The 19,770-nt window shown below is 44.8% G+C and overlaps 1 protein-coding gene across 4 annotated transcripts in view; it reads right to left on the bottom strand.

The window, feature by feature from the left end:
* The window catches only part of EYA2 (EYA transcriptional coactivator and phosphatase 2), a 140,624-nt gene that overhangs the window by 63,766 nt on the left and 57,088 nt on the right, over positions 1-19,770 (bottom strand). For all 4 annotated transcript variants that reach the window (XM_053394162.1, XM_053394165.1, XM_053394163.1 and 1 more), the window contains exon 5: positions 4,502-4,618. In XM_053394162.1, the coding sequence (XP_053250137.1) occupies positions 4,502-4,618 (117 nt within the window). The remainder of the gene's footprint in view (positions 1-4,501; positions 4,619-19,770) is intronic.

Raw genomic sequence — 19,770 nt, 5'->3', positions numbered from 1 at the left:
GGCCTCATGTTTGCTGTGGTCTTTTGTCCTCCTCATTCAATGGCTGCCCACCCTCCTCCCGTCAGCCTAAGGCAGATCCCAACCACATGTCCAAATCTTCACTCTTGGGTGACATCCAATTACAACTAAGGCAGTGCCGACAACACTGCTACTACAACGGCCAACGCAGCAGTATGTAAGCCCCACTCCCTCGGTAGACACAGCAACATAATGCTGCTGACCAACCTTTGTGTTCTCTGCCCTGCAGGTCTCCCTTACCCCAGTGCCTCTTCACACTGGCTTTTAAACCAAAGTGCATTTTGCACAGGCAGCCCTGTGTTCTGTAGTCCTTGAAGAAAGGGGCCTTTGCTTTTCAAGAGGAACTGATATTTATATTGTTTAAAATGTGAGGTCTGCGCCATTCTGAGAGGGGGAAGGCCTTTCCCAGCCCGACTGAGTTCTCTGTGGTACAGAGCACAGTCCTGCCACCACAGTTTTAGACTGAAACTAATGCAAACCAGCTGTGAGAGGGAATCTCCGGGGAAAAAGGGGACAACTAATTTTCTATGGAGGTTTTAGTTTTATGAAGCTTAAGCATCTCGGTGACAGTAAGCCAAGCACAGCCTCTCCGTCTCCTGCACTTTCCACGATATTAGAGGAATCTAATGTTTATAATGTGCAGGGGTAATTTACATTTCTCAAGGAAGTGCTGGGAATTATACCACCAGAGCACATAAGCAAGTTTCAGAGGCAAGAACCTCAAGGGAATGCATGTAACGATATACCAAAGCCTGTGTCAGTGAAACATCCAGTCATTACTGCTAATGTGTGCAATAAATATTGGGAGACGTTCTTAAACATGTACAAGTAGATTTATGCTGAATGTTCACATTAAGCAATGCGCACCCCACAAACCCCCAGCATGGATTTATGCGTGTGATAGATGTTTCTTCACCTATGATCTTCCTTACCGCCCCCCCTCACCTCACAAACCATGCCAAAAAGCTAGGTACTTTGTGCCAATGGCCACAGGCCAACATGCTACAACAGTGAAACTTTTGTTGAGGTGAGGCACAGACTCAAGTTATCAACCTGCCAGCATTAGCTGAGCTTTTCAAGAGTGGTCCACCTGAAACATGCACTGAATGTGGTTAGGGAGCATGCTTGAACCTCGCTATCAGGGTTAGTAGCGTTACGGTTTCAAAACATGCCACCATACTTCTACAATGGGCTTCCTAAGTTTCCCATTGGTGCTAGAAGTTCAGGGTCTGGTTTTATCGTCATCATTTTCTTAGTCTCTATGCTCCCCACTCCACTGAAGCTATTTTTAAAAGGGGGGATTGAATAAGACTGACCACTCTAACAATGTGATGACAAAGAAAAGAAAGGCTTTCCCTAACTTTTATTACCCTGTTCACAAACAACCACACACAAATAACTATCACAGAGAATGGCATGCGGCTTTCCACCTTCCATTTTGCTATTAATGTCACCTTCCACAAACATCCTTTTTGAAAACGAAATTGTTGAACCAAAGTACTAGACCCAGAGGTGCCCTCCCATTCGGAGAAGAGCAGTTTGTATGCCACAGATGAGAGAAAAGTTAAAACTAAATTCAAATATGTTCGGCGTGTGCAACTGGCTGCGGAACTTCCTGTACAAGCAGAATCATGAGAACTGTTTCATAATTTCTTACAGTCCTGTGAGAATTCTTAAAAGCTTGCTGGATAGTGCTAGTGGCTAGTATTTTCCCGCTGCTCACAACCCTGTTTGGATCCAAAGCACAGGGGCCCCTTCCAGACGTCCTATTTATGGTGATTTCATGATTATTTGTGCCCATGATGGTATCAGTACAGTTATACATAACCCCACTTTCAATACTTTGTGTGCCTACATCAGTTTTGTGAGGGTACATACTGCTTCAGTCTCAACCAGTGCATGTCCTGTAGCTTCCAACTAAAATCCTGTAACTTTTTGCATCACATTATTTTCTATGGTGCTGAACAGCACTTCTGTTGTGCTATAAAGTAAAAATACAATAATGCAGTAACACTGGAGAAGTACTGCAGAACAACAACTGATAAAGTGGAATCAGCCAGCAAAACACAACACCATAAAACAAACAGCACGAAGGGGTTCAGAGCTGAAAAGCAGCAAAAGAGCATAAAGTCCTTGTTAGTAAAGTCATTTAAATAATGCAGACAGAGGCCAGAGAGAAAAGAAATCCAGATAATACTTTACTGAGGAAAGTGAACAATGAAGTGTATAATTTTGAGGAGAAAGGAGCAGAGAAGCTTTGTCTTTCTTATTTCAGGCTTGTTCATAGGAGGCAAACATTCAACCAAAGATACAAAGGAAAACTTCCTCAGAACTTCACATCCAATCAGGCCATGTGCTACCTCAGCAAACATCATGCCACTATGCCTGGTTGCTGAGCAACACCACCTGCACCCCTCCGAGCTAGCTGACTTTAGCGCTAATCAAATTAACTCTTCAGTTTAGCACTAATCAAATTAACTCTTCAGTTTCACACAAAATGATCTCTGCTGTTGCGCATCCAGCCGCCCCACATCCCTCAACTGGATAGGGCTAGCCACTTCTTGGCCCTAAGCCATATACAGTGGTACCTCAGGTTACAAACACCTCGGGGTTACAAACACTTTGGCTTACAGACTCCACTAACCTGGAAGTAGTACCTCAGGTTAAGAACTTTACCTCAGGATGAGAACAGAAATTGTGTGGCGGCGGCGCAGCAGGCCCCATTAGCTAAAGTGGTACCTCAGGTTAAGAACGGACCTCCAGAATGAATTAAAGTTCGTAACCAGAGGTACCACTGTACAAACTCTGGACCACCATAAGACGCGTGCAGAAAGCATCTGCGTTAAGTTAAGGAGTCAGCGGTATAAAGAAGCACAGGCAACTTGAGCAAGCGTGCCAAGCTACATGCTACAGGGAACACCAAAATACCCAAGGCAATTCATGCCTTTCCTTGGTTTTAGAGGTCAAGTTTAAGGAGCACCTCAAATTGATTAGATGGGCACAGGGGATTGCTACTGCTTTCACAGCTGTTCCAGCACGTCACATGAAGACTCTCTGCTGGGTGGCCGACAAGACCAATCAAAATAAAGCAACGGGGCCCTAAAAGGTGTCACTAAATCCATGCATGGGAAACGAGTCCTTGCTTTCCGTTTAAGTGGCTTACGGAAGGCGGGGTGAGAGAAAGAATCTCGGCCCCCCCCCCCAGGTGAACTAAGTGTGGGAAAGTTCTAAGAACACATTCCTCAGTAGCAACTAAGGAAGGAAGGTCCCAAGCATCCCATGCAGAGCTTTCACCAGCACTTTGGAAAGGTAAATAAACCCCAGAGATGAAGAGCTAGTTAAAAAAACGGGGAGGGACAGCTTTCTCCTCTCTTGAACAGCTAAAGGAAACTTGTTTTTGATCGGAAAAGAAGCTGGGAGTCTCTGGACAGTGTTCCAAGCTTAAAAGGAGCTGCCTCATTTATTTATTTTTTAAAAATTACAAGCACCAATGAAATAACATTCAGCGAGTGCCTATAATCCCAAGGGAGAGACAAAACTGACATTGAAGGTTACTTGCCTGCACGGAGCTCTTTGAATGCATACATCTTAAATATAAAGTGCACAGAGGCAGGGAGGAATAGCAACATAAGCATTTTTCAAGCATCAGCATTGCGTACGAAGAAGAAAAAGTCCCTCGAGTAAACAGAACAGACATCTTCCACCCCAAATTGGCAGAGAAAGTTGACGTAAGAGATTAGATATGAAAGCATTTTGAAAATAAGCACACCAATGTGCAATTTCTCAAAATGATGTAGGAAATCCAGAAACTGAGAGTTGCTTGTGTCTATTTCAAGGCTTGGAGTAGCACTAGAAGGTAGGAAGGAAACACAACTCATTAGGGATGGGTGGCAGGAGGCAAATAACCTTTCCTCTGCCCAACAAAGGACCCTGCCACTCTCGCCACAGTATGCTGCTTTGATTTATGTGCTCGCCTGCTGGATTTAGAAACCAAAGGTAAGCCTAGTAGGTAGGATGGGGGAGGTGGCACACATGGTTTCAGGAATACATATCTGCCAAGGTAACATCTGAAGGATGAGGATAAACAATATTAAAAGTAGTCTTCGCTAGAAAAGTAAGAAGGAAATTTTACATGCTACAGGGAACACCAAAAGCGAGTAAAATAAATTCTGCCAGGTATATCATCTAGTTCTTACTTATTACCTTTTCTAGCATCTCTTCCTGTGCTGAGTTAGGTACACTTAAGTCTACTCATTTCAATTAATAGCCTGTTCTGCTGTGAACTCACCTAATTCTGCAACTATTAGGGCAGATTACAATATCAGTAAAATACAGCATCAAGACACAATTGGGGGGAGGGGAGGAAATGGTCTTGTCCCAAACACAGAGACCATAGCTTGCAAAATAAACCATCAGTACATGACAAAAATTGGAACTGTTTGATGCTGCAACAAACTGCACAGCTACGTAAAGCCATACTGACCATGCATCTGGTAAGTGTAGGGGGCCTGTCCTGACGTTGCGGTGCTGAAGCTAGAGCCATAGCTAAGGAACCCACTCTGCCCCGGCGAATGGCTCAGGCTGTCTTCTGTCTTGATGCCTTAGGAGGGCAGAGGAAAACACAACAACAAAGTTACTACTATGAAGCTACTGTCAAAACACACACAAGCATTCAGTGCATTAAGGATTTCTTTTCTCTGACTGGGCTGTATTGCGAAAATACAAGGTAGTGGTTGCATTTCCATCTTACTCTTCTTGTAGAGAAGTCAGGGCTGCATAACACATTTTATACTACAAACTTTGTGTGGTAGGTGATGTTGATTGGACAAGGTCACCCAAGGGGATCCACGACTGAAAGGGGGAACTGAATCCTTCTCACTCCAAATCCAACACTCCAGCCCCACCTTCCGCAGTCTGGCAGGGGCTGATGGGAGTGTAGTCTAAATTAACATGTACAGGGCACCATGTTGGCCTCCCCAGGTCTAGCCACTATATCACACTGACACTTCCAGTGCAAGAGCATCTTCTTGCAAATTTCTGGGTGTCTTTTCCCCCACATGCTCCCACATGTATTTGCACGGAACAAATACATGGTGACAAAACAAAGGCTAAACAAGTATTCTACTGAAAGTCCCATGCTCCTGTTTCAAAGTTATTTTCACAGCCTGAGTATTTGTTTCTAGAAAGCAATAGTCCTGTGATGCAAATGTTGGGCAGATTTACCTACGAGCCTGGCTGAATAACACTGTTTACATTTTTTATACTTACTTTTTGTCTAATGTAAAGGGAAAGATGTTGTTTATTTTTTTACATTTGTATCCCACCTTTTCTCTAAAGGGCTCTCAGAGCAACCTATGTGCTTTCCCCCTAACCCAAATAATCCTCTCAACAAGCCTGCGAGGTTGGTTAGATAGGGAGACGGCAGCTAGTCTAAGGTCAGCTTCATGGCTGACCAGGGAGTAGAAGGTTCTTAATAGACTTCTGCATCAGTCCCATAACTGCATTCTATGACATACACAATAGCTAGGTGAACAAGAACGGTCATGCCATAGACTATTACAGTTCTCAAGAAAATGTACTTTAACATTTGTCTAGTGAAGACTGAAACTGTTCTCAATTTGCTGACAGAGTTATGGCATCACAGTTTACTTTCCCCAGCTACAGCTGAAGAAGTTAGTGCTTTTTTTCCTTTAATTTATTTTTTTTAGGGGTACTCTCATTTTTCTACTCATATTGAAATGCTGCCCCTCAATGAGACCAAACTTAAGATTCACAAAATATTTAGGGGTATGTGTACACCTGCGTCCCCCCTCCAGAAAAAAAGCATGGGAAGAAGTGAACATCTTTTGAACTTGGTTTTCACCCTCTCTTGCCTTTTTCAAAAACTGCTGCTGAAACCTGGGAGCCCCTCAAATCCTGTCAGGATATAAATTGATCAACCTGATGGCTTTTAAGAGGAATAAAGAGCCAGGGGCTCTGTTTCTCCACTTACTTTTCCTGAGCTGGAATTTCACTGTGTCTCTTTCCTGATCAATCCTCTGCCACACAACACAGTAGCTTTTTGAGGACGAGAACCTTCCAGTCTTCCATTTGGATGACAGATGAGGGAGATCGCTGAGGCATTCCACAGGTGGATTAAGCCCCCATAGCCCACTTGACTGCTTCGATCAGCAGAACTGTCACTACTACAGGTAGCACATAAGATTACCCCATATGTGGCCACTCACCTGCTTCAATCGGCAGAATTGGCACTACTGCCAGGTGCCACATAGTACCTGTTCCACATTTGTAATAATTTGATTGCTTAGTGTGGAAGCTCCTACACTTTGGAACCCCTTGCTTAATGAGATCAAGCAGGCATCTTCACGGTACCCTTTTTCGGTGTCTGCTAAAACATTCCTGTTTAGACAAGCCTACCCGGATGTATAGAAAGTTTAGGTAGTTTTGATCTGTTTTAGTAAGTTGACTTTTGTATGTTAGGGTTATGAATTGTTCTTGGTTTTACTGTTTTGTCTTTTGTAAACTGCTTTAAGACTTGTTTTTTGTTTTTACAATCAAGCGGTGTATAAACTTTATAAAATAAATAAGCAAATTCCAACCTGGATTTCTATGACTGTCCAAGAGCTGAGGAGGGTGTATGTGTTGGTGTTGGGAGAAATGTGTGTATGTCTCTTGATAAGTTGTGAGGTTTTTGACAGTTCGAGTCCCTGGGTGTCCTGATGAATGACTTTGATCGGGAAAGGGATGGGGTTAGTGATCTTGCTTCATTTGAGACTTTCCAATACCATCAGCCATGGCATCTCAAATGGGTTAGGAGTGGTGGGTACAGTACTGTCTTACAGAGGTTCTGCTGCTCCCTGGAGTACATGTTTTAGAGCAGGCATGGCCAAACTTGGCCCTCCAGCTGTCTTGGGACTACAGTTCCCATCATCCCTGTCAGGGAACTGTCATCTGAGACGAAGGAGGTGAAAGGGCTCATGGAGGGTGAGAGAGACCACTCAGCGGAGGAGGGGACCAGCAGGGGGAGAAGTGGAGTTCCAAGGGAAAGTGAGTCGGAGGGAGAGCTCAGAGATACTTCAAGCGAGAACAGTGGGGAGGTTTCAGGACCTCCCATAGGAACACCCACTCCTCGGCGGAAACTGTCACGCCGAGAGTCCAGAAGACGTGTTTCCGTTAAGGAGCTTTTATGCTGGAAGAAGTTCCGTAAACGCCCACTGTCCGATTCAACGAGCGATTGATGGAGCCATGCTTAAGGAGCTCCGTCACAGACAGAGGTTTGGGAACTTAGCCAAACTCTGAGGGATCAGGATTTTACGCACAAGCAGCTCACCATCCCATCACAGCAATCGGACAGTCCCTGAAAGCAGCTTGTGCAGAGAGGCATCATGAGCAACCCAGCCGGAGCCGGAGGAGCAGCAGGAGCTGGAGAAGGTCCAACTCTGGAAGAAAGGTACAGAGTGTTGGAACTCCAGCTAGCAATGCAAACGGCGAGGCTAGAAGAAAGGAGGGCGCAGGATGCAGAAAAGGCAAAAGGCGCTACACTAGCAAGAAAGATGCCAGGAATGGTGCAGAAGTTTGGGGGGGACCCCAGGAACTACCAAGCCTTTAGGACAGAGATGCAGTATGCTCTTGAACTGCAGTTTAATGACTTTCCCGATGAGGCATCGCGAGTGGCGTTTGTGATTGGCCATCTCGAAGGAGGGGCGAGAGACTGGGTCAGGCCCCTGATGGCAGGGAATAGTGACATGCTGAAGGACGCGAGGAAGTTTTTTCGCGCCATGGATTTGATGTTTTCCAGCGAGATTGAACAGGGACTGGTACGCAGACAATTGATGGCTTGCAAACAGGGGAGCCGATCGGTTCGTGAGTACTGGACTGAGTTTACAATGTTGATACATAGATTGGGGTGGGACCTATCGGCGGAACCCATTCAAATGCTATTTGAAGAGGGGCTTTCTTCGGCGGTGAAAGACGAACTTTCCCGGGCGCCCAGGGCGGAGTCTATGGACCAGCTGACCAAATCAGCGCTGACCATTGGAGCGCGCCAGGAGGCAAGAGCCTTGGAGAAGCGGGAGGGGAAAGGAGAGCGTTGGAGGGATTTCCGCATTCCAGAGATTCCAGAGCCAAGTTTCCCGCCCGGAGAGCCGATGGAAGTTGGAACAGCGCGCGCGCGCGCAGTTTCAAATCCCAGTGAAGGGAGGAAGAAGGAGGGAAAGAGCGCCAAGAAATGTTACCTCTGCCAGCAGCCAGGTCACTTTGCCAGAGTCTGCCCGCAAAGAAAGGAATGGCAAGGGATGGCGGGGGCTGTTGGGGGGAAGGAGGAGGAAGTCCAGGAGCCAGTAAAAGCCAACGCCTGTCTGCCTCTGTCAGGGCACTGCAGACAGGCCAAGGAGCAGTAAAAGTGCCCACTCCGGAACCTCCAAGACCAGCCCTAGTAATAGAGGTGTTGCTAGAGCTGGCAAACGGATACCCACTAAAGACCAAGGCGCTGTTAGACTCAGGCAGCTCCTGTAATTTTATGAGCAAGGAGTTTGCAGCTGAACACCAGATACAGACACTCCCTTTAAGCAACCCCCTGCAGGTCACCACGATCGATGGGAGGGAGCTGTTGGGGGGAGAAGTTAGCCTACAGACCGTCCCAATGGTTATGAGGGTGGCAAGGCACACCGAAAGGATAGCGTTCAATGTAGCCACCCTGGGAGGGGCGCCAGTCATTTTGGGAATGAGCTGGCTAGCGTTGCATGACCCGCTAGTGGGCTGGCATCAGAGAGTGGTCTCCTTTGGGTCAGGACATTGCCTGGAACACTGCAAAGAGGGAAAGGTGCCAGAAGGGGCAAAAGCCTCCCTAGCAGGGACGGAAGTGGCGAACAAAGGGAAGGTGCCCAAACAATACGCTGACCTGAGCAAGGTCTTCAGCGAAAGGGAAGCAGATAAACTACCACCGCATAGAGACTTTGACTGCCAGATTAACCTGGTCCCTGGGGCCCAGCTCCCCGTGGGCAAGCTGTACGCCATGTCAGACAGGGAAATGCAGGAGTTGAGGGAGTTTATTGACAAAAACCTGAAGAGAGGTTTCATCAGAGAGTCCAGAGCGGTGGGGGGCAGTCCAGTGTTTTTTGTGGACAAAAAAAACACGGATAAACCGAGATTGGTCGTGGACTACCGGCGGTTAAATGCCGTGTCAGAACCAGTGACTTTCCCCATGCCCAGGATTGATGACATTTTGACCAGGGTGAGGAAGGGAAAGATATTCACGAAACTGGACTTGAGAGGAGCGTACAACCTGATACGAATAAAGAAGGGGGATGAATGGAAGACAACGATGTTCACCCCCCTAGGGGCTTTCGAATATCTCGTTATGCCCTTTGGATTACAAGCAGGCTCCGCCTGTTTTCAATCGCTCATGAACCATGTACTGGGACCTTTGCTCTACAAGAATTGCGTGGCCTTCCTCGATGACGTGCTGATATATTCGGAGAATGAGGAGCAGCATGTGAAGGAAGTGCTGAGCCAGCTGCAAGCAAACCAGTTGTGGGTGAAATTGGAGAAGTGTCAGTTCCACACCAAGGAGGTGGAATTCCTGGGGTACCGCTTATCAGACAAGGGATTAGCCATGGATCCAGGCAAGGTCCAGGCGGTGCTGGAATGGAAGACACCGAAAACCAAAAAAGATGTGCAAAGGTTCTTAGGGTTTGGGAACTTTTACCGTAAATTCATCAAGAACTTTGCCCACTTAACGGCTCCCATCACGGACTGTCTAAGCAGCAAGAAGAAATTCGTTTGGACGGCAGAGGCGGAGCACGCTTTTGAGGAATTGAAAAAGGCATTCGCTTCGGAAGAACAGCTCCTGCATGTGGATTTACAAAAACCCATGAGAGTGGAAACTGATGCCTCAGACCGGGCGGTGGGGGCAGTGCTGCTTCAGCCAGGGAGCAATAAGTCGGAATGGAGACCGTGTGCCTTCTTTTCGCGTAAGCTGAACAAATCCGAGAGGAACTACACGGTATATGACCGAGAACTACTCGCCATTCACGAAGCGTTCCGGAGATGGAGACACTTACTAATTGGCGCACAGCATAAGGTGCAAGTGTGTACGGACCACAAGAATTTGGAGTATTGGAGAACAGCACGAGTGCTCAACCAACGACAAGTGAGATGGGCCCAGGAGTTCTCCAAATTCCATTTTGAAATCTGCTACGTGCCAGGTCCAGAAAACATCAGAGCGGACGCTCTCTCTCGCAAACCTGAATATTTGGAGGGGGAGGGAGCGCCAGAAGAGAGACATATTATCCCAGAGGACCACTGGGTGTGTGGTGCGGCCTGGGTGGGGCAAAGAGAACTGGTAGAGGGGACGGTAAATGATGAGTACGCCCAGGATAAGCTCAGAGGTTTAAGGAGAGAGGGAGAAGACCCCGGAGGTTTTGAAGAAAGAAACGGGGCATTGTATTACAAAGGGGCACTATATATACCCGAAGGGGAATTGAGGGGGAGAGTACTCAAACAGTTGCACGACAATCCCACAGCGGGGCATTTTGGGCAACACAAGACCATGTGGTTGGTGACCAGGGAGTTTTGGTGGCCCAAGGTGAGGGAGGATGTACGGGAGTATGTGAGAAGGTGTGACCAATGCCAGAGAGCCAAAGGAGAAAGGCGGGCACCAGCGGGGTTATTAGAACCGTTACCCACACCAGAACGACCGTGGGAGGCGGTGTCGATAGATTTTATGACTGATCTGCCCAAATCCCAGGGGAAAACCGCCATACTAGTCGTAGTAGACCAGTTAACTAAGATGGGTCACTTTGTAGCTTGCTCACATGCAGTCACGGCGGAAGAGACAGCGAAATTGTTTGTAGAACATATTTTTAGGCTGCATGGCGCCCCCTTGAGGCTGGTGTCCGACAGAGGGAAACAGTTCACGTCCAGATTCTGGAGGAAGCTTATGAGCTTGTTGCACGTAGAGGTCAACTTTTCGACTGCCAGGCACCCTGAGACCAATGGGCAGGCGGAGAGGGCAAACGGTATCCTTCAACAATACCTGAGGTGCTATGTCAATGACAGAGAAAACGATTGGGTCGAAAAGTTGGCACTAGCGGAATTTGCTTACAATAATGCAGAGAATGTGTCCACCGGGATGAGCCCCTTTTTGGCTAATTATGGGTGCCACCCCAGGGCGTTTCCAGGGGAAGGGGGAGAGAGATGGAGTGTTCCGGCCGCTGAACTTTTTGTAGAAGAAATGGAAGCGATCCATCGTCAACTCCAACACAACTTAGAAAGGGCCAAAGAAGAATATAAGAGGCAGGCAGACAAGAGCAGAAGGGAAGGTGAAACAATTAGGGTGGGGAGTCGGGTCTGGCTATCAACCCAAGGATTGCCGTACAAGGGGGGTTGCAAGAAATTGAGACCCAAAAGATTGGGACCATTTGATTTTTTTTTTTAATAATATTTTTATTGAACAATTTTTAATATAACAAAAACAAAACATACATAAACAAACATCAGACAATAATAAAACATAAAAACAAGTACCATTTCATAACCCAATTTGTAAACCTTACTTCCTCGACCTCCCCTTACTTCCCGTTTCTGTATTCCAAATTCTTACAGTTATTCAGCGAAATCTTGCCTTATTTTATTATAAATTTATAATATTCACCCTTATTCTCTTTATCATAACCCTTACTGATAGTAACCATTTATTTTAATCCAACATCATTCTAACTGTCACCAATTTTATAATGTTTCTTTAAATACTCCTTAAACTTTTTCCATTCTTCTTCCGCCGCTTCTCTTCCCTGGTCTCGGATTCTGCTCGTCATCTCCGCCAAATTCATATAGTCCATCACCTTCATCTGCCATTCTTCCAGTGTGGGTAGATCCTGTGTCTTCCAGTACTTTGCAATGAGTATTCTAGCTGCTGTTGTAGCATACATAAAAAAGGTTGTATCTGTCTTTAACACCCCCTGGCCGACAATACCCAAGAGAAAGGCCTCTGGTTTCTTGGTGAAAGTATATTTAAATACCTTTTTCAGTTCATTGTAAATCATTTCCCAGAATGCCTTAATCTTCGGGCACGTCCACCAGAGGTGAAAAAAAGTACCTTCCTTTTCTTTACATTTCCAACATTTATTATCAGGCAAATGGTAAATTTTTGCAAGCTTGACTGGGGTTATGTACCACCTATAAATCATTTTCATTATATTTTCCCTTAAGGCGTTACACGCCGTAAACTTCAGCCCGGTGGTCCACAACTTTTCCCAGTCAGCAAACATAATGTTATGACCAATGTCCTGAGCCCATTTAATCATAGTTGATTTAACCATTTCATCTTGTGTGTTCCATTTCAGCAGCAGATTATACATTTTTGACAAATTCTTAGTACTGGATTCTAACAGTTCAGTCTCTAATTTTGATTTTTCCACCTGGAAGCCTGTTTTTCTGTCTAGTTTAAACATTTCATTTATTTGGTGATAATGTAACCAATCTCTCACCTTCCCTTTTAATTTTTCGAAACTCTGCAATCTCAGTTTGTCCCCTTCCTTTTCCAAGATTTCCCAATATCTTGGCCATTTCGACTCCATATTTAGCTTTTTAACTGCCTTAGCTTCCATTGGTGATAACCATCTTGGAGTCTTATTTTCCAGCAAGTCCTTGTATCTAACCCAGACATTCAATAGTGCTTTTCTGACAATATGATTTTTAAAACTTTTATGCGCTTTAACCTTGTCATACCACAAATATGCATGCCACCCAAAAATATTGTTAAATCCTTCCAGATCCAAAATGTCTGTGTTTTCAAGAAGCAGCCATTCTTTTAGCCAGCAGAAAGCTGCCGCTTCATAGTACAATTTAAAGTCTGGCAGGGCAAACCCCCCTCTTTCCTTTGAGTCCGTTAATATCTTAAATTTTATTCTGGGCTTCTTGCCCTGCCAGACAAATTTAGATATATCTTTCTGCCACTTCTTGAAACAGTCCATTTTATCCATTATTTGTAATGCTTGAAACAAAAATAACATTCTTGGCAATACATTCATTTTTATCACTGCAATTCGACCTAACAAGGAAAGCTTCAAGTTTGACCAAATCTCTAAATCTTTTTTCACTTCTGTCCACGTTTTTTCATAATTGTCTTTAAATAAGTTCACATTCTTAGCTGTCATGTTCACACCCAGATATTTCACTTTTTTAACCACAGCCAGCCCCGTCTCATTCTGAAACCTTTCTTTTTCAAACTGTGTTAAATTTTTCTCCAATACCTTAGTCTTTAACTTATTCAATTTAAATCCTGCCAGTTGACCAAACTCTTGAATTATTTCCAAAACTCTTTTCGTGCTAGCTTCTGGGTCTTGCAGTGTAAGTACTAGGTCATCTGCAAATGCTCTCAATTTGTATTGTTTAACTCCGACCTGAATCCCTTTAACCAACTGGTCCCTCCTGATCATATTAAGCAAAACCTCCAGGACCAATATAAAAAGTAAGGGGGAGATAGGGCACCCCTGTCGTGTCCCTTTTTCAATCTTAAACTCTTCTGTTACAACATTATTTACAATTAATTTTGCTTTCTGTTCAGAATATATTGCACCTATACCATTTTCAAACCCTTGGCCTACCCCCATCCCCCGGAGGTTCTTCAGCATAAAACTCCAAGAAATGTTGTCAAAGGCTTTCTCGGCATCCACAAATATCAAAACGGCCTTAGTGTTTATATTCACTTCCAACTTCTCCAAAATGTCAATTATATTCCTTACATTGTCCGACAAATGCCTTTTCGGGAGAAAGCCCGCCTGGTCCCCATGAATCTCCTCCATCAAAACTCTTTTCAGTCTCTTTGCTAAAACATCAGCAAAGATTTTGTAATCCACATTTAGTAAGGAGATGGGTCGGTAGTTCTTAAGTTGGGTCTTTTCAGTCTCTGTCTTTGGTATAAGTGTAATATAGGCCTCTCTCCACGTATCAGGTGCCCTTTTCCCCTTCATGATCTCATTACAGACTTCCTTCAAAGGTTGTGTAAGTCCTTCCTTCAAAACTTTGTAATATTTGGAAGTCAGTCCATCTGGTCCAGGTGATTTGCCCAACGTCATGTTTTGGATGGCATCTTCTATTTCCTGTATTGATATCTCCTGATTCAAAATTGTCTTACTTTCCTGCGAAATCTTTTTCAACCCATTTTTCTCGAGGAATTGTTGTATATCTGTTTCATTCTGCGGCCCTTGTGTATACAATTGTCTAAAGTAGTTCTGAAAGCAATTTCTAATTTCTGCTGGGTTGCATATGTTCTTTCCTTCCACTTCTAAGTTTGTTACCGTGTTGAGTTTTTGTCTCTTCTTTATTTGCCAAGCCAATAACTTACCACATTTATCTGCAGATTCAAAAGACTTCTGTCTCATTTGTTTAATTTTCCATTCTATTTCTTGATTCATCAGTTCCATATATTGTGTTTGGTACAATTTAATTTCTCTTAGAATCTCTTGCGATTTTGGCTTCAATCTTAATTTCCTTTCCCCTTCTTTTATCTTATCCAGAATTTTCTCCTTCCTCTCATTTTGCTTTCTTCTCTTTAATGTATTTTGTTGTATCAAAAACCCTCTCATCACGGCTTTGCTTGCGTCCCATACTATTCTTTTTTCTACTTTAGTCCTTAGATTAATTTCAAAGTAATCTTTCAGGGTTTTTTGGGCCTTTTTACAGATCTCCTCGTCTCTAAATAAAGTGTCATTCATTCTCCATCTGAAAGAGCCAGTTGTCGTTTGCTTCATCACCATCTTTACTGCATTATGGTCGGAGAGAGTTTTTGGGCAGATTTCCACTTTTTTTATAATTGACGCCATACTGCTAGTCACCCAGATTTGGTCGATCCGAGTCCATGTCATTTTGGCTTCAGAAAAGAAGGTTCCCTCTCTCTCTAATGGGTGTTTTGTTCTCCAAATGTCAATCAAGTCCATATTGTCAGTCATTTCAAAGAAAGTTTTTGGTAGTCTTCCATCTTTTGTAACTACCTGTCTTTGTGCTTTATCCATATTTGTTGAAACTACTCCATTCATATCTCCCATCATGATTAGTTTATAATCCATATAGTCCATTAAAGTCTCATGCAGCTTCTTAAAAAATTCTGCTTTCCCTTCATTTGGTGCATATATTCCCACTATCAAAAATTTTTCTCCTTGGAATTGAATTTCAATTGCCAAATATCTTCCTTGGTCATCCTTAAAGATTTGTTTCGGTTGCAGATTTTCCTTTACATAGATCACCACTCCTCTTTTTTTTACTCTGTCTGAAGATATAAATTCTTGTCCCAATCTCTTATTTATTAATAATTTTCTGTGTGTTCTTGTCACATGAGTCTCTTGTAGACAAATCAAGTCCAATTGGTCTTTCTTTAAAGCATGAAATATATTTTTCCTTTTTCGGGGGTTGTTTAGACCATTACAGTTCCAGGTTAGAAGTTGCAGAGCCATGATGAGGTTATTTACTCTTTCCTCCTACAGCTCCCAATTTTTGTTCCTCGTTCGTCGGTAGTTCCGTGTCCGTGTCTAATGAAGGATGCCCTTGCCCTGGATGCGTCTCTTTCTGTAGGTCTTCTTCGTGTTCTTCCAAGAACTTGTCTTTATCACTCACTGTCTTTATTCTTCTTTTCTTCCCCTTATATTTAAAAGACAAGCCTTGGGGGAACTCCCACCTGAATGGTATGTAGTTCCTTCTCAGCAAAATCACCAGGTCCTTGTAGTGTCCTCTTGCGTCCAAAATATTTTTCGGGATATCCTTAAAAATCTCAATGTGAGAATCTTCAATTCGAAGGGTTGTTTGGTAATGCAGGTTCAATATCTTGTCCCGTTCCTCCTTTGATCTCAGAGTTATTAAACAGTCTCTGGGTCTGTTCTTCTTCTGCCTTGCTCCCAATCTGAATGCACTTTCTATTTTAAATTGTTCTTTATCCAGCTCCTGCTTCCAAAAGTCAGAAAATTCTTTTGTCAAATAGTCCACCAGGTTGTCTTCTTCCTTTTCCGGCACAAGCCTGATCCTTAGGTTCCTCTCCTTGCGTTGCATATCTTGCATTGAGAGTGCCAGTTCATATTCATTGAGTTTCTTAAACACTGGTGGAAATTTTCCCTCCGCAGCAGTCGCAATTTCTTTAGCTTCCTCAGCTATCTTTCTTGTTGTAGATGATTCTTCCAATAATTTCCCAATTGCTTCTGCGTTTGAATTCACTTTGTTCCCAAGGTCAGTTATACTTTTTGTATTTGAATCAATTTTCCCAGAGATTTCTTCAATTTTTTTATTTGTTTCAGCAACTTGTACTTTAGTTTCTGCACCTTGCTTTTTTAATTCCTCTAAAGAGTCACTTATCTTCTCCAGTACCTTAGCAAAGGATTCTTCTGAAGACATTATTTTCACTTTTGCCTTTGGTATAGCTGTAATTCCCGAGGCTCCTGATACAGAAGCCCTTCTTTGCATGGAAGAGTCAACTTTGTATTGTCTGCCAGATCTCAAGGTTGTTTCTTGTAAATCCTCTTTCTTGTGAAGTTTCTCTTTACCATCTGCCATAACAAAGTCTTTTACTCAAGGTCATTCCCACACTCTAGAGCTGTCAGACAAAAAGTTCTCAGATTTAAAATTCCACTTGTTGCTGAAACAATTTATAAGTCCTCTAGAGGGCGTACAGTCAAATCCTTACTTTCAAATTAGTCTCCCACTCTCCATAAGTCAAGCAAAAGTCCTACTAGTTCTTTCCAATTGTTCTTTCTCTTTCTGAAAAATCCAAGTCAGTAAAATCCTGCAGAATAGCTTTACTATGCAACAAAGTAAATGTTTCAAGTTGAGAGTAACCAAAGTCAGTTAGTTAAAGATACTTTTTTTACCTTCTTGTATCAACAGTCCTAAGCCGGTTCCTTTTCTCCGGCAGTCCGATCCCAGGTACAGGAGCAGCGGTAAATAACTCGAATTCTTTTAAAAAGGCAGGAAAGCACTTTAAAATCTTCTTCCCTCCCCCTCCTGCCTTCGGGGAGGGAGTTCTTTACTTGGTGGTGGATTTATTAGCTCTCGCAGCTCCCCTTTCAATCGGTTACGGCTGAAATGTCTTTCGCTTTGATCTTTCTGCAGGACGGAAAGCAGACTTCCTTTTTGGTGCTTGTCCGTCTCGGTATCCAATTTCTTCAATTTTAGTGTCAAATTATATTTTAACGGTCAATCCTACTCACGGATAGACGTTCCTTTTAATCCAAATTCACTGGAAGAAGTCAGCGCTCTCCGCTAATGGCGACGCGGCTTCGCTTCGCAGGCTGGGTGAAGACGACTCTCAGCACCGCTCCAACACTCCCTCCGCTGATCCGCAGCCTTTAAAAAGGCTATTTCACAGCGTCGGGGGGGCGCAAAGGTGCCCGCCGAGTCTCCAGTTCACAGGCTATGTGCCTGTGATTTTTTAGGGTCCCCGCTCCGCCGTAGCTGACAGGACCCGAACCCACGAAGCAGATCTCTCCCGGAGCTCCGGGAGAAATCCGCCATTAAGCGCTGGCGCTAACCCGGAAGTAAGATTGGGACCATTTGAGGTCATCCAACAGATCAACCCAGTGGCTTTCAGACTCCGGTTACCGAACCACATGAAACTGCACCCAGTATTCCACAGGTCATTACTGTCACCATACAGGGGGGAAGGTGAAGGGGTATCCACACGGGGGCCAGCCATAGAAGAAAGGGAAAGCCGCAACTATGTGGCGGAAATCATCGACTCCAGGTGGAAGGGGAATCAGGTGGAGTATTTGGTCGCGTGGGAAGGGGAACCGGAGTCAGAAAACACCTGGGTGAAGGCAGAGGAGGTCCATGACGAGGTCTTGATCGAAACGTTCCACCAAAGGTTTCCCAGGAAACCTCAGCCAGTAGCGAGGTTCCGGAGGGAGTACTTTGGCACCACCGACGATGAGGAGGAACTGGAGGGATTCAGGGAATCGGAGTTGGAAGGAGGTACCGACTCCGAGGAGGAGGAGTACTTGGAAAACGGGAACAGCAAAAGGTGGAGGGAAGTGTTCGAAACTTCGGAAGATGAGGGAGGTTCCTTCAGGGGTTTTGCTCCCTCGCCTCCCGCAGAGGAGGGGAGGGAAGGGGGTGAAGGGGGCCCTGGAGGGGAGGTGGATGTCAGGGAACTGTCATCTGAGACGAAGGAGGTGAAAGGGCTCATGGAGGGTGAGAGAGACCACTCAGCGGAGGAGGGGACCAGCAGGGGGAGAAGTGGAGTTCCAAGGGAAAGTGAGTCGGAGGGAGAGCTCAGAGATACTTCAAGCGAGAACAGTGGGGAGGTTTCAGGACCTCCCATAGGAACACCCACTCCTCGGCGGAAACTGTCACGCCGAGAGTCCAGAAGACGTGTTTCCGTTAAGGAGCTTTTATGCTGGAAGAAGTTCCGTAAACGCCCACTGTCCGATTCAACGAGCGATTGATGGAGCCATGCTTAAGGAGCTCCGTCACAGACAGAGGTTTGGGAACTTAGCCAAACTCTGAGGGATCAGGATTTTACGCACAAGCAGCTCACCATCCCATCACAATCCCTGACCACTGGTCCTGTCAGCTAGGGATGATGGGAGTTGGTAGTCCCAAAACAGCTGGAGGGCCAAGTATGGCCATGCCTGTTTTAGAGGGTAGCCCTGGGTGACTAGACCTCAGCACTCTGGCTGTTAAGCTGCATTGAGCTACAGAATTTAATTCTATCCCCAATCCTGTTCAATATATTTAGGAATCCATTTGAAGCAGTCACCAGGGGATAGGGAGTGCACCATCATCAATATGTTGATGGGACCCAACTCTACTTCTGTTTCTGCTGCATCTGGTGTGGCTGCGCATGTGCTGAGTCAGTGCCTGGATGCCATGGTCATGGTGGGCTGGATGTGGACCAGTAAGTTTAAGCTGAATCCTGACAAGGCAGAAATCTTTCCTAAAGAATGCTCTGATTGCAGACACTATACGTGGCGCCGCTGAGAAACACCAAAATGCAGGGGCTCATAACACAGTCTTCTCTACCTTCAGTCCTACCCACCAGTAATCTGGCAGGGGAGCACATGCCACAGTAACCTCTTAAGTTTAAAAACGGCTGGTGGTCTGTCATGCCCCAGGGTGCAGTTCAGATCCTCTACATTCTCTAGGAAGGAAAGTGAGTTCATACTCCATGCAGCTGGATGTTTACATGTTGCAGAGAAGTTCACACTCATTATCTGGGGGGGGGGGTCAACCTGCACCTCTCTCGTGCAAACTGCATTTTGCCTTGGAATCGGTGAGAGTGGGGCACATCTCACTGGGAGCCACGTATGAGCTCAGAGCTAGTAGTAAAATTGTCCCTCTTAGCTTTTTTGCAGCCATTTGGAAATTAGAGAAAGAACTTCAACAGAATTCCCAGAGGTGCATTATCTTAACAGTAACACCCCATGCCAAAAGCAAGCCAATTTGTTTGGGCAGCTAGGAGTGATTATATGCTATTATGTCAGGCTCCATTGCTGCTGTCCGATTTTAATTTTCATGGGTACACACGCAGAGAAACGGCTTCTCCTGACATTTGTATTCTGATTACAATCAGCAACATGCATGCAAGCACTCAACCCGTTGCAGCCCTGGCCATGGTTAATCTTCAGTGACATGCTTTTTCAGGAAGTCTGTTGTCAGACAGAGAAATAACTTGGCACCAAATTAATTTCCACGTACTTCTCCGTTTTGTCTACGAACTTCGGATAGTTTTATTTTCGAGCCAGAAAAACAATAGTACTTCATTGTTCTTGG

This window comes from Podarcis raffonei, chromosome 6 (assembly GCF_027172205.1).
Source record: "Podarcis raffonei isolate rPodRaf1 chromosome 6, rPodRaf1.pri, whole genome shotgun sequence".
NCBI classification, from domain to species: Eukaryota; Metazoa; Chordata; class Lepidosauria; order Squamata; family Lacertidae; genus Podarcis; species Podarcis raffonei.
This window is presented reverse-complemented; position numbering and strand designations above follow the sequence as displayed.